Source organism: Phascolarctos cinereus, unplaced genomic scaffold (genome assembly GCF_003287225.1).
Source record: "Phascolarctos cinereus isolate Bilbo 61053 unplaced genomic scaffold, phaCin_HiC Scaffold_4;HRSCAF=312, whole genome shotgun sequence".
Taxonomy (NCBI): domain Eukaryota; kingdom Metazoa; phylum Chordata; class Mammalia; order Diprotodontia; family Phascolarctidae; genus Phascolarctos; species Phascolarctos cinereus.
The window spans coordinates 603,119,368-603,133,563 of record NW_027555847.1 but is presented as its reverse complement, the minus strand read 5'-3'; the positions used below and the strand labels follow the sequence as shown (position 1 = coordinate 603,133,563).

Below are 14,196 nucleotides of genomic sequence, written 5' to 3'. Positions count from 1 at the left end.
CACAAGAAGAATGGATTAGTAAGGAACTTATACTTTACCCAAATATGAATTTTCAAAGTATAAAATCGTACAAACTGTTTTTAGGTGAGCATTTTTCCTGAACTTGTTCAACCTAAGTTTGTCTAGAGAAAGGAGAGGATGGAAGAGATGAAATTATTTTAAGTCTCTCAACTATCATTGCTTAAAAAAATTTTCAAATCCCAGTAATAAATGATAGCAATAATAAATGAAAGCATTTATATAGTGTTTTAAACCACTTTCTTCAAAACAATCCTGAGGTAGGTAATACAAGTATTATCTTCACCTTACAGATGAGAAAACTGAAGCTCAAAAATAATGAAGTGACTTATTCACAAGCTAGCAAGTATCAGACCAGAACCTGAATCCAGGTTTTCTGAGAATAAGCCAAAATAAACATATTCCACATACATAAAAATTTGGGTTCAGAAGCCCTTGAAGTCAGGAATTAGTGGGAAAAGTTTCATTATATTTTACCATAAAATCTAGCACTTGATTGCAGTAGCATGATACTATGTAAAGAACTGAAGTAGGAATCTGGAAACCTTGTTTTCAATCCAGACTGACATTAATAATAATAGCTATCATTTATATAGCACTTTAAAGAAATGTCATTTGGTCTTCATAAATTATACCCATTTTACAGATGAGGAAATTGAGGCTTTAAAAAAAAGTTGTCTTATCTAAAGTCATAGTTAGAAAGTGTCTGAGGCAGAATTTGAACTCAAGTTTTTCTAACTCCGAATTCATGGCTTTACGCACTGTACAACCTAGCTGCCATGCACACAGTACATGACTGGGCAAATCACTTCAGTCTCCCTCTGCATGTTTTGTCAACTATAAAATACAGATACTAATACTCATACAACTTACCTCAGGGGTTTATAGCTAACTAAATCTTAGAGTGTAAAATAAATGTGAATTAATTATAATATTCTACACCTTCTGCTGGTTACTATTTGTTTCATGTATATCTTGTCTTCCCATCTAGGTTTTAAGACAAATCAACACGTATTTATTAAATGCTTCCTATGTGCTAGGCACTGTGCTAAGATCTGGGGACATACACAAAAAGGCAAAAACATAGTCCCTACCCTAAAGGAGCTCACTTTCTAACGGGGGAGACAACTGGCAAATGACTATGTATGTATATACAAGCTATATACAGGGTAAATTGGAGGTAGTGTCACAGGGAAATTGCTAGCATTGCTGGGGACTAGAAAGACTTGCAGGAAGTAGGATTCGAGCTGAGCCAATGATGAAAACTAAAAGGCAGTACTCGAAGCATAAGAGACAGTCAGTGACTGGGTACTGAGCTGGGAGATGAGCACCCAATTCAATGAAGAGTAAGAAGGCCACTGTTGCTGAACTGTAGAGGGGAATGATGTGTAGGAAGATTAAAAAGCGAAAGGTTATAAAAGCCAAACAGAGGCTTTTATATTTGATTTTGCAAGTGATAAGGAGCTCCTGGAGTTTATCGAGTAATGGAATGACATAGTCAGACCCTGTGTTTTAAGAAAATCACTTTCACAATTGAGAGGAGGAAGGATTAGAGTCCAGAGAAATTTGAAGCAAGACGTTATGAAGTCAGAATCAACTTGGCAACATACAGGATATGAGAAATGAGTATGAATGAGGAGTCAAGGTTGTGAGCTTGGGCAACTGGGAGAATGGTGGTGCCCTTAATAGTAATAAAGTAGAAGAGAGGAGGGTTGAGGAAGAAAAATGAGTTCTGTATTAGACAAACTGAGTTTGAGATGTCTACTGGACAAAAGATAGTGATAGGAGACAAAGTCAGAAAAGAGGCTAGGGCAGGACAAAAACAACTCAGATATTTGGCAAATGAATTTAAGGGAGCTTATGAGTTCGCAGAAGGACACAGTGAAGATGGAGAAGAGACCCCAGGATACAGCCTGAGGGACAGGAGGATTGGAAACACCCAATATTAGTGGTTGTGACCTGGAAGATCAGCAAGATACTGAGTGAAGAATAGGTAGGAGAAGCAGGAGGGAACTGTCACAAAAATCAAGAAAAAAAGAGTATCACGAAGAGGGTGATTAAGACAGTCAAAAGCCAAAGAGAGGTCAAGAGGAAGGATTGTAAAAAGGTCTTTAGACGTGGCCAATAAGAGATTAGTAACTTTAAAGAGAGCAATTACAGATGAATGATGAAGCCAAAAGCAGACTGTAGAGAGTTTTAAGATAGTGAGAGCAAAGGAGATGGAGAAATGACTTCAAGACTGGCTCTCTCTCTTTACTATGTCAACAGACAGAAATAATTCTGAAGTTGCTTTAAGTACAAACATTTTAAAGTGAGTTAAATTTTGGAGGGAACAGTTTCAGTTGAAGGTAAGAAGCCCTAATGCAGAAGGTTTAGAACACTGGTATCAAACTCAAATACAAACAGAGGGCACTAATCCACACGTAGACATCCCTGTAGGCTACGTAATGACTAGCTTTGAAAATGTGATATGATCTGTGTTTTGTCATATTTTCATTTATTTTGTTAACTACTTTCCAAATACATTTTAATCTGGTTCCCCCTGTACTCTGAAGTCCAAGTTTGATAGTGCTAGTTTACAAGACAGTGAGAAAATATAAGTGGAAATACCTATTATAGGTAATCCAAGGCCTCTTAACTTTTTTTGTGCCACAGATCTCTTTGCCAGCCTGGCAAAGTTTATGGCTCCTTTCTCAGAATAATATTTTTAAATACATAAAATAAATTACACATGATTTAAAGGAAATCAGTTATATCTAAATAGTTACTAAAATATTAAAAAAAAAAAAGGAATTCAAACACCCTAAGTGTCCCTGCCTGTTCTAATCAAAACCTCTCATCTCACAGACAAAAAAATGAGGGGGACAGTGTTAAGCAATGAGCCAAAGGCACAGAGGTGCTTCATGGCAGAAATAGGACCACCACTCAGGTCTCCTAACAGCCTGGTTATTCTCATACAGCCATTTTACCAACCAAGAAACAATTTCTCAAGTCCACACAGATAGTTATTCACCTAGCTAGACTCCTAATCCACTTCCAAATTTCAGTCCAGTGTTTTTCCCATTCAATTGTTTTTTGAAGAAATTACTGATATACACTAAAATCTTGCTTATGTTTATTATTCTTCCAAATACTAAAAAAATTAGTTTGCTTTTGTTTTTCTCTCAGATAAAGTAATATAATGCAGATTTTTTTTTCAAAGTCAAGCAGTAAGCCAAACAGGGTGCTGCAATAAAAACTCAGTCCCCAACTTGCCAAGGCATTGTTTATACCATCAAGGAAAGAATTCTGACCAGTGGTCTTCCATTCCAGTTTTTAAGTAGCTAACTCTGAAAATCTAATTCAGAGTACAACTATCTATCACTTTCTAGGCAGTCTTCCATCAAATTACTTGAATTGAAGCAGATGCAGGTAACCAAAAATATTAATTATCTCTTATACACATGAATAAGAACAAGGAGATACTCATGCAGAGATGTAAGGTTTGCAACGTGTTTTAATATCCACATATTTAGACAGGTATCCACAAACCTGTAAGATTAGGAGAAAAAGGATACTATGATCATCAAGAGATAAAGGATATAAGATAAAGATATTATGAGCATCAATGTACAAAGAGGAAACCTAGGCTCAGAGAATTTGTGCCACCCTTGGATACAGTGAAGATGGAGAGGAGACCCCAAGTCTTTCAATGCTCAGACTACCTGATATGGCAGAGGTTCTTAAAACCTTTTTTTGTTCAGGTGGTGAAAGAGAGCAATGACCAATGGACAACCTGCATCCACCATTGTCATATATGCATTGCTAAATGATCTAGGTCAGGGGCTCAAACTTTGCCATGTTCCCCTTCAATAATATGGTAAAGTCTATGAACCTCTTCTCAGAATGATGTTTTTAAATACATAAAATACATAGGATTACAAAGGAACCAATTTATTGGAAGTTATCAAAACATATTTTAATGTAAATTCACAGATGCCAGGTTAAGAACACTCCTATTCAATTAATTCTAGTGGTTCCCTATAACCTCCAGGATCAAATATAAATTCCTCTGTTTGGCATTCAAAGTCCTTCCATAACTTGGCCCTCTCCTACCTTTCTAGTCTTCTTACACTTTACTCCTCACTACATACTCTTTGATCCAGTAACTGACTTCTGTATTATTCTTTGAACACTTGACTGTGCATGGTCCCCCAAGCCTGCAATTCATTTCCTCTGTAAGTTAGCATCCCTGGCTTCTTTAAAGTCCAAGTTTAAAGCCCACCTATCACAAGAAGCCTTATCTGAACTGTCTTAATGCTAAGGCCTTCCCTCTGTGGATCTCTAATTTATCACATGTTATCTACTCATCTATCTATCTCTCTATCAAGTCTCTTTCCACTCCAATCCCTCTCCATTTAGCTAGTAAAGAAATCTTCCTCAAGTGTAGGTTGTCCACCTCCTGCTCTCTGTTCAATAAACTCTAGTGGCTCTTTACTGCAGGCAGAGCAAATACAAAATGCTGATTGGCATTCAAAGCCCTTCAAAACCTAGCCCCCTCCTACCTTTCCAGTCTTCTTATACCTTATGCCGCACCACATACTCTTTGATCCAGTCACACAGGCCTTCTGGCTTTTCCACTAACAAGATACTCCATCTCTCAGCTCTGGCTTCCTCCCAATCCCTGGAATGCTTTCCCTCCTCCACTTCACCTACTGACCTCCCAGGCTCCAACTAAAAGTTCCAACTAAAATCCCATCTTTTACTGGAAGCCTTCCCCAACCTTCCCTCAGTTAATTATTTCCTATTTATCCTGTATATAGTTTGTTTTGTGTATGCCTGTTTGCATATTGTTTTTCCCCCATTGGGTTGTAAGCTCCTCGGGGACAAGGACTATCTTTTGCGTCCTTCTGTATCTCCAACATCTGTACACAAAGTCTGGCACATAGCAGGACTTAATAAATAGTTACCGGCTGAACCAGAACCCATGTTATGCTGCTTTCAATGAGTTCAATGAGATTTGGGGGCTTCCTGGCATAAAGTACACGAATGTGTCCGGGCTGGACCCTCATGGGGGACAAAAACTAGAGTCTTCCAAAGTAAATGCTGGCCTAGAATTTCTCACCCACTGATAGGACCTCTAATGAGGAAAGGCAATGAATTTGTAAAGATATATGAAACGAAAAGAGAAAAATGGAGCTTCGAAAGACGTACGTAAAATAGCAAGACATCAGTACGGGGCCTTTTCCACAAACCTTCCCGCTCAGCCTGGTGTCCCCTCCAGAGCCCAGCAGTGCCTGCCTGGGACCGTCCTGGTCACCGGCACTGCCTCCATGGGTGCAGTGACAGGAGCTTGCCTGCCCCGCACCCCGCCTAGACGGAAGAGACAACCTGGGGTCAGTGGGCCAGGTTAGTCGGTGAGCAAACCCAGAGGGGCCATCCCAGAGGGGCTCCCCTAGGGCCACCGCCCCTGGCCTAGGCCGGGGGTCCGCCTCAGACCCTGCCTCAGCTCGGACAGCTAGAGGCCTAGCATGGCGGCCCGCAGGTGGACCCACATGACTCAGATCTCTAGGAACAACTGGAGCGCTGACCCTTCTGCACCCTTCCAGCCCCAACCTCGGAACAGTTACCTTCCCAGGTCACATCGTAGAGCTCAGAAACCTTCGCCATCTTCCCAAAACCCAGAACAACTGAAGAGGAGTGCTGCGTGCGGGTATCACGTGACCAGCGCCGAGGGCAGTAGTTGATGACGTCGTCGCGAGTCCATTGGCCGAGATCCTGGGAAGGAGGCGGGCGGTGGATAGTGGTGCACGTGGACTTGCCCGGCAGCTGTTCGGAATAAGGGGAGGCGGAGTCACGCAGGGGGCGGGGCCAAGCGAAGGGCCTTGAGGAACGCCAGAACGACAGGTATTTGAAAGCAATGGCCCAAGCTCAGGAGATTGTGTTCGTTTTGGACCTGTACCTTCCGTTACTGATTATCGTAATTTATGACAGCTAGCTAGCTAGCTAGATAGATAGATATGAAGATATAGCTATATATGGTGTGACCCTGTACATGTCATTAAATCTCTCTCATACTCAGTTTTCTTATTTCCCATCAACAGTTATTAAATTGTTAATCATTGTTAAATTAAAACAAGACTATATGTGTGTATTTATAAATGTATACATTTTATATGTATATATAAACAAGATTATATGTTGCATATAATCTTGTTTGTGTATGATTGTTTTCATGTTATCTCCCCCATTAGACTATGAGCTCCCTGAAATCAGGAACTGTCTTTGGCGTTTTTTTGTGTTCTCAGCACTTAGTGCAGTGCGTGGCACTTAATAAATGCTTGTTGAATGACTGACAGACTTCCACCTCTCATTATAAATACCCTTTTTTATTTTCATGCCTGTTTTCTCTCCTATGCCCTACCTTTACTGTGTTTTTTTAAAATTTGTGGCAAAGTGGCTAGAGTGCATGAGCATCAAAGTCCAAGATGTAAGTGAATTTGAAATCAGAAAAAAAAAAACAGAATTCAAATGTATCCTATGCCAATGACTAGATATGTGATTATGAAAAATCACCTAACCACTGTGAAGCTCAATTACTTCATAAAATGGAGATAAGATAAAGAGGAGTTACTTCACTGGGTGGCTATGATGTTTCCATCTGAGTTTGTTCACAATGTTCCTCATATTTAAAATGTGTTTTCTTTCTTCTCGTTGCCTGTTGATGGTCTACCCATCCTTTAAAAGATACCTCAAATATTCCTTCTCTATAATTTCACCTTGTCCTTAATGACTTTCCCCTCAAGCATGTAACAATTTGGATCACACCTCTCTAAAATATTTATCATATATTTTTCTGTTATATTTATCTATGTTTTTATCTACATTTAACAAATGTGTAGTTAATTTATGTTGAATTTGTGCATGTTAGCTATATTGTAAAGAAGGCTCTTTTTAAAGGGCAGGTTTGAAGTGAATGACCTGAAGTTCCTTCTAAACCTATTCTTTGATTCTGTCATTAATTGTTAATAACTCCTTGATAAGGCCTTAGCTGATATCCCATCACTTAAAAGATCCTGTTAATTTTTCCTGCTATATAGCTTACTACCATTCACTCAACTATATTCCCACTATCACTGTCCCGCTACAGGACCTTATTACTTGCCTGTATTGAATCAGAAGATGTGAGTTTCAATCCCAGCTCTGATATTTAATAGCTATCTGACCACAGTAGTCACTTAACCTCTCTAAGTCTCAGTTTTTCCATCTGTAATGATACAGGTGAACAAGACCTTCATCCCTAGATGCCATCATAAATAGAGGGACTGAGGCATCTGGGCAATGCAGTGGATAGAGCAACAGCCCTGGAATCAGGAAGACCTGGGTTCAAATCTGACCACAGACACTTATTAGATATGTGACCCTGAGCAAGTCACAACCCCAATTGCCTCAAAAAAGAAAAGAAAAGAAAAAAATCAAGGGACTGTGCCTCTGTTGGGCCGACTTAAAGATGCAGTCAATTCCAGCTTTTTGGTCAATGGAAAGAGGCAGGTCACATCCACATGAATGTACTTTTCCAGAAACAGATCCTTGGTGTCTGCTTCATAGGTGCTATAGGTGATATAGACGTGAATCAAAGCCCTTTACATGTAAAACAACAATTCTAAAATAACATATCTACCTCAAAGGGTATAGGCAAATGGTTTGTAAATCTTAAAGTGTTATATAATTGTGATATTATAACTTATATACGTACTTCAGGAGGTCAGAGACCATTTATTATCTACATTTAAAAACTCCAAAAGCACCTTCTCAGTGAATTGAATTGTATTGCCTTTTGGGGAAAGATTCAGTTCTGGCAAATATTTGCAGAGAGAGTTTTAGTGTGCATCCAAAGAAAACAAGAAACATCATTTTATGATAAAAGCTATTGTCTCAGTTATAATGCTTATGATAAGCATTTGCAAAAAGGCCACAAGATAATTATAGCTTATGCATAGATTTCAGTTGCAGATATTCTACCGCAATAAAACAATAATAAGATCTTCCAAATTCAGTCAGCATAAATGGTAGGTATAGGTGAAGACATTGAAAACGTGACTCAAGAGTAAGAAACAAGAGGAATCAAAGACTTAATATTTTGCAGCCTGTTCCACCTCCCTTTGGTTGACTTGTACCATGAAAAAGGAAATAAGATTAATTTGTTGTGGCTGATTCTTCATGAAGCCAAACTGGCTGTTAGTGACTACAACATCCCCTTCTAAATCCTCAAAAATATCCTTTTATAGTACCTTCCTTTTTTGACAATTGAAACAAATTATTTCTCCACTCCTGGGGCTCCTCTAGCATACTCTGTGATTTTCCAGAATTCACCAATAGCAACCCAGAAATCACATTGACTAATCCTTTTGCAGCATAGATCCAGATCTGATGAAATGAGTGCCCAAATGTATCTGTCATTCTCCATCTCCTCACTTACCATGGCTTTCAATTCCTTGTTAACTCTTTTTATTTTGTATGTCACTGCCTAAATTTTATTTGCCTCATCTTGCAGAGAAAATAGACAAAATATGAGTTGAGTAGATATGCCTTCTTTCTAACATGTTATTGTCATCCTGTTTACTTGAAGAATGTAATGGTCCTTTATCTTCTTGCCCTCAATGTAGCTTGAAAAAAGGACTAAATTTCTTGTTCTTTGTCTGCCTTGAATATGAAATCAGAGCTAGATGGGTTTTAGACCCTCTCCTTTTATCTGACAGATGCTTTTGTTGCACTTAAATTTTATTTTGGAGTCAGCCTACTAGATGTTATCTCATTTCTCCACAAGCTAGTGGATTTCATCCCTCATAAAAATCTACTTTTCTGACCCTAACTCTAGTTCTGAAAGCTCTCTGGCCAGGACAGATACTCCACTCCATCCATTCTTATTTTTACAGAAGATTCTGCCAAGTGAGTTTTCTCTAACTCCCAAGAGAAACCAAGATGTCAGATTCCCATGCCCTCTAAGAAAGGGTATAGCTAGGCATGTGTTCCTGTGAACCATCCTTTCATTTAATTGCAACACCTTTCTTCTTTCCTGTTTTGTTTTTAGCAAGAATATCAAAATTAATATGATTCAGCTCCTTCCACTATATGTTTACTTGTTGTTAACTGAATGATAAGGCTCTCATACTTGTAGTACCAACAGCTGAGTTAGAGTTTATAGATAATCTACAAAGTGTCTGATTCCCAGCAAACTGAATCCTTTTCCACTTCTTTGCCACTGTCACTACTAAAGCAGAAGAAGACTGGAGATGACTGTGTCCTATTTTGTTTTTTATTTGTTTCTGCATAACCCAGTCCCCTCCTCCCTTTACAATCTTTCTATAACTTACTCTCTGCTGCATACTTGCTGATCCAGTGACCCTGGCTTCTTTGCTGTTCCATGAACAAGACACTCCACCTCTGGGCTCTGGGGATTTTCTTTGGTTGTCCCACGTACCTGGTATGCTCTCCCTCCTCATCCATTACTGGCTTTCTTCGACTCTCAGTTAGAATTCCATCTTCTACAGGAAGACTTTCCCAACCTCTTCAAATTCCAGCACCTTTCTCCCAATATTTCCTATTTATATTGTATATGGCTTGTTTGTACACATTTGTTTGCTCATTGTCACCTTCATAAGATAATGAATGAGCTTCTTGAGGGCAGGGACTATCTTCTGCCTTTTACTGTATCCCTAGCTTTTAGCACAGCTCCTGACAAGTACTTATTATTGTTCAATGGTTTTTCTGCCTCTTCGTGACCCCATTTGGGGTTTTCTTGGCAAAGATAGTGGTTTGCCATTTCCTTCTCCAGCTCATTTTAGAGATGAGGAAACTCAGGCAAAGAGGATTAAGTGACTTGCCCAGGGTCACACAGCTAGTGTCTACAATGAGATTTGAACTCAGATATTCCTGACTCCAGGCCTGGCCCTCTTATCCACTGTGCCACCTAGCTGCTGCTGTAGTAGCTACTTCATAAACATTTATTGACTGACTTTCTCGTGATGCTATAGCCAAAGAATATATCTCCAAGTGATCTTTGGATATTTGGCTAGGCTAGTCATTGGAAAATAGACTCATTCTATTGCAGGGGCTATGCAGAAGCTTTTCCAGTGCAGCAGGAGCTGACTGAGCTTACTGGCATAGTTTGCCTCTCTTTGGAGAGGCAAATAAGAGAATTGGTGGGGTAGGTTTTTATCTTATTCCCAAAGGCAACTCAAAATATTATTTCATGGGTCACTTGGTTAGCTCCTAATATAGTACAAATAAATATCTGCAAAAAGACCATCATGAAAACAATTCCAGGTATTGTAACAACATTGGTTGCAGGTGATGTCCATGAAAGTAAATAAATTCTATGGAGAACTCAATAAAACCTCCAGATCAAATAAAATATGTTTGGATTTGGGTACTTGTTGACTTCAATGCAAAAGCAGCAATGGTGGAAAGAAATGTATCTGGAATCATGAATGAGAAACAAAAAATGAGAGAGACCAAAGACTCAGTTGGAGAAAGAAGTCTTGAACCTTTGCTTCATGAATTAGTTCATCAAGAAAAAAATTGGTAGATGCACAACATGGTGAGCACCAAATAACATCACATAAAAAGAAATTGATTATATTTTAACAGAGAAGAAAACACTTTCTATTAATATGAAAATCATCCTTGCATCAGCTGTCTGCTTATGGTCAACCACTGACTTATCTGAGAAAAAGTCAGAATACGTAAAAATCTAGGAAAAAAATATAATGATAATAATTGTGCCATACAATTGAAACAACTCAATCCTGATGTGGTACAGGCAACTGATGATGTAAAATGAGTAATGAACAGCAGAAATAACAACACTAATTATAACAATTTTATAATAAATCAATCATCAGAGCAAGGAAAATAAAATAGCCCAAAGAGCTCCTCAGTCATGAAACACTTTTCTTAACTTGCCAATTAGAGAAAGGTGATGGACAAAGTAAATACCAGTTAAGAATATAAACTCATATAAATATCTATCAAACACAAAAAGCAAGCATTATATGAAATGGGACTATGCTAGGAATTTTCCCGGTAAATACAGAAGTAAAGAAAGGATGCCCAATTTCCCTGTTATTGTGTGATATGTAGTTCTAGAAATTCTAGTGTGTAACACTATTACATTAATTAGCTCATTTTAATCCTAGAGGAAATATAACATCCTCTCAGATCCTCATGGTTCCATATTGTTACTTTAGGGAGTTTATATTACAAGAAAAATTAGGAATGTTATCTGTTTAGAGGCAGGCCTATTCTTGATATCCTGTTAATTCAGGTTCAACATTGGAATGAAATGAGGTACTTATAGTTTTTTTTTAATAGTTAAAACAAAAAGAGAGGTTTACTTAGCTCTAAAACAAAGTAAAGATATATAACAAAGATAAAATGGCATTTTAGCTTGTTGTTGTTGAGTCCTATTCTACTATTTATGGCCCCTGGACCAACTCTCCATTGGTTTTTCTTGGCTAAGATACTAGAGTAGTTTGCCATTTCCTTACCCAGTTTTATGCAGGCTGGGGTCAAGTGACTTACCCAGGGTCACATAGCTAGTAAGTTTCTGAGGTCAGATTTGAAGTCTGTCTGACTTCAGGCCCAGTGCTGTATCCACTGTGCTAGCTAGCTGCCTCAATAACAACAAATAACAAAGATGAAGTGGCAGTTAGCATTGGTAAATAGAACCATTTCCCTGCCTCCTCCCATTGCCATATAGAAACACACCTGTTGTGCAGGGAAAAGTGTGGCAATTCGAATGGTTTTCAGATATCCAATAAGTGAGAAGAGCACCACTCCCAAGGGTGTGGGACCTTTTAATGACCATAGATAACCAGAAAACCATAGCAACACAATCAAAGACCACTGAGAAACTTCATGGAGAATCACCAGCTTGAGCCATGTCCCACCCCTAAGGCCTACCAAGTCCTGGTTTTGTCACCTTTTAGGGAAATTCTAACCTAAGCCATATTAGGGGAGAGGCAAAGAAAAGAGAAACACTGGTAGATATTAGTCCTGTCACATTATCACAATCATTCTTGAGTCACCAGTTAGGAAAATTCCTGAAATTTAGGCAGAATTTGGCTCTGTGACTTAATTTACATTTATATTTATCTCTTACATCTCTAGCATCTTTTTGGTTGAAGAAAAATTCAAGTTAGTGGAAACATTTGGGTAAAGAAGCCATAAAGTATATTAAAATATCTGTTAATAGGTATCGGGAAACAGAGTTGGGGAAGGAGCAAACCTGTTCTTCAAACTTCCCTCAATCCTCTACTTTCTCTTTCTATTTTTGCCAGTTGCGTCTCTGTTATCCATTATTTATGACTCAGCTGAAGATGATCCCTCTCCTTTCTCTTTACAGCAGACCCTCGAAAACTCTGAGATTCTGATTTAGCTTTAAGGTTTTATAAAAGACTAACAAGACATTACCAAAGCCTTCACCCAATCAGAACATTCTTCTAGTCGCCATTTTACAAAGTTCTAGTAGTTTATACCTCCCTTGAGACTTGCAAAAGGCCTTCCTCAAATGAAAAATAATAAAGAAAAGAAAAGGAAAAGGAAATCAAGCCTCCCTTCACAGAGAGTAAGCAGGGTCCCTTACCTCATTGCTTGAGCACGTTGAGCTCTCCTCCCAAGGATGAGGGACCTGGGATTCACTAAAATTCACTCTCTCACCCTTCAAGCAAGAAACCAAGCTGATATGGCTTAGTACTTCTGAAGCAACATTTGTTCAACGGATCTAGGAAACTGAGGTCCTCACCCTTGACTTCTCTGGTGGAGAAGCTTCTCTACTGAAGACTCAGTCAGATAACAAGTGCTGTAACAAAACTGGCACTAGATCCAAGAGGCACTAAGGTATTTTACCCTCTTCTTTTCTTATTGAGGGGATCTTTCAACTCACCACCACCCCTCCAAAGACATGGTCTGATTATTGACTAACTTAACTAAGCTTTCAATCTCAAAAGGAAAACCTAGTCCTTATGGAAATTAGTCTCTTTCCACAAGGATTAGAGACTTAGGGTCCAATGGAAGTCACCCCATCAACCCTGAAGTGAGAAATCAAACTTCTTAGGTGGAAATTTTTCCATCACTCCCTCTGTGTATAGGGCCATCAAACTGGAGTATGAACAAAAATCTTTAATTATAACCTAAATAGAATTTTAGTTGGATGTGATAGGTCTCTGGGAATTACTGAATATAAATAGAAAGGAATAAATATATATATATGTGTGTGTATGTGTGTGTATGTATGCATGTGTATACACAGATATGTGTGAATATATACATGCGAGTATGTATGTATATATATGTGTGTGTGTATGTATCTATATCTCTATCTATGTCTATATCTATATCTATCTATCTATCTATTATCTATCTATCTATCTATCTATCTATCTATCTATATATGTATGTATGTACACATACTTAGCCCCAAGGAAACAATAGGGGCATCTATTTATAATGCTGTATCTAGCTCATGAGGCCCAGTTTTGCTTGCCACCACAATTCTTATTTATATAATTTAGTCATCCAGACTTAATTCGTTTTTAGAAAGGAATAATTATTAAAGCTGAATAGTTCCTAGTTGCCCCAGAAATCTCACCAGTATATGCAAAGTCCAATAGAAAGTGAGCTCAAGCTTAGAGAACGTGTGTGGCGAAGAACTAAGTACTGTTGCTAGAATCCACAAGATGTTTTCATGTGTAGTGTATCTTTTTTACTCTAACCTTTGTAAAAACTTGAATATGCTTTCCTCACTGCAACCATTTCATCCTTGGTTCCTAATGCAGATGCAACCATCAGCCATTCTGGGCGCACTGCTAGGACATTGAGAAAAAAGTCCAAATGCTCTGTAGACACTTTGAAGTTCATAAGGCACCTCTGGCCAAGACAGGAAGTGGGGAGATTGAAACTGAGGACCAGGATCTGGTTGTTTTTGTTTGTTTGTTTGTTTTTTGCTAGACATTAGGGTTAAGCGACTTGCCCAGTGTCACACAGCTAGTAAGTGTCATGTGTCTGAGGTCGGATTTGAACTCAGGTCCTCCTGACTCCAGGGCTAGTGCTCTAACCACTGTGCCACCTAGCTGCCCAACCAGGATCTGTTGTACCCTCTCCTTTTCCCCCTTCCTCCTCCCAAATGAATTCCTTCTC

The 14,196-nt window shown here is 38.7% G+C and overlaps 1 protein-coding gene across 3 annotated transcripts in view; it reads right to left on the bottom strand.

The window, feature by feature from the left end:
• The window catches only part of EMC2 (ER membrane protein complex subunit 2), a 66,059-nt gene extending 60,264 nt beyond the window's left edge, over positions 1–5,795 (bottom strand). For all 3 annotated transcript variants that reach the window (XM_020970264.1, XM_020970270.1, XM_078153705.1), the window contains exon 1: positions 5,628–5,795. In XM_020970264.1, coding sequence (XP_020825923.1) covers positions 5,628–5,667 — 40 coding nt within the window. In that variant the 5' untranslated portion in view covers positions 5,668–5,795. The remainder of the gene's footprint in view (positions 1–5,627) is intronic.
• Between the last annotated feature and the right edge of the window lie 8,401 nt (positions 5,796–14,196).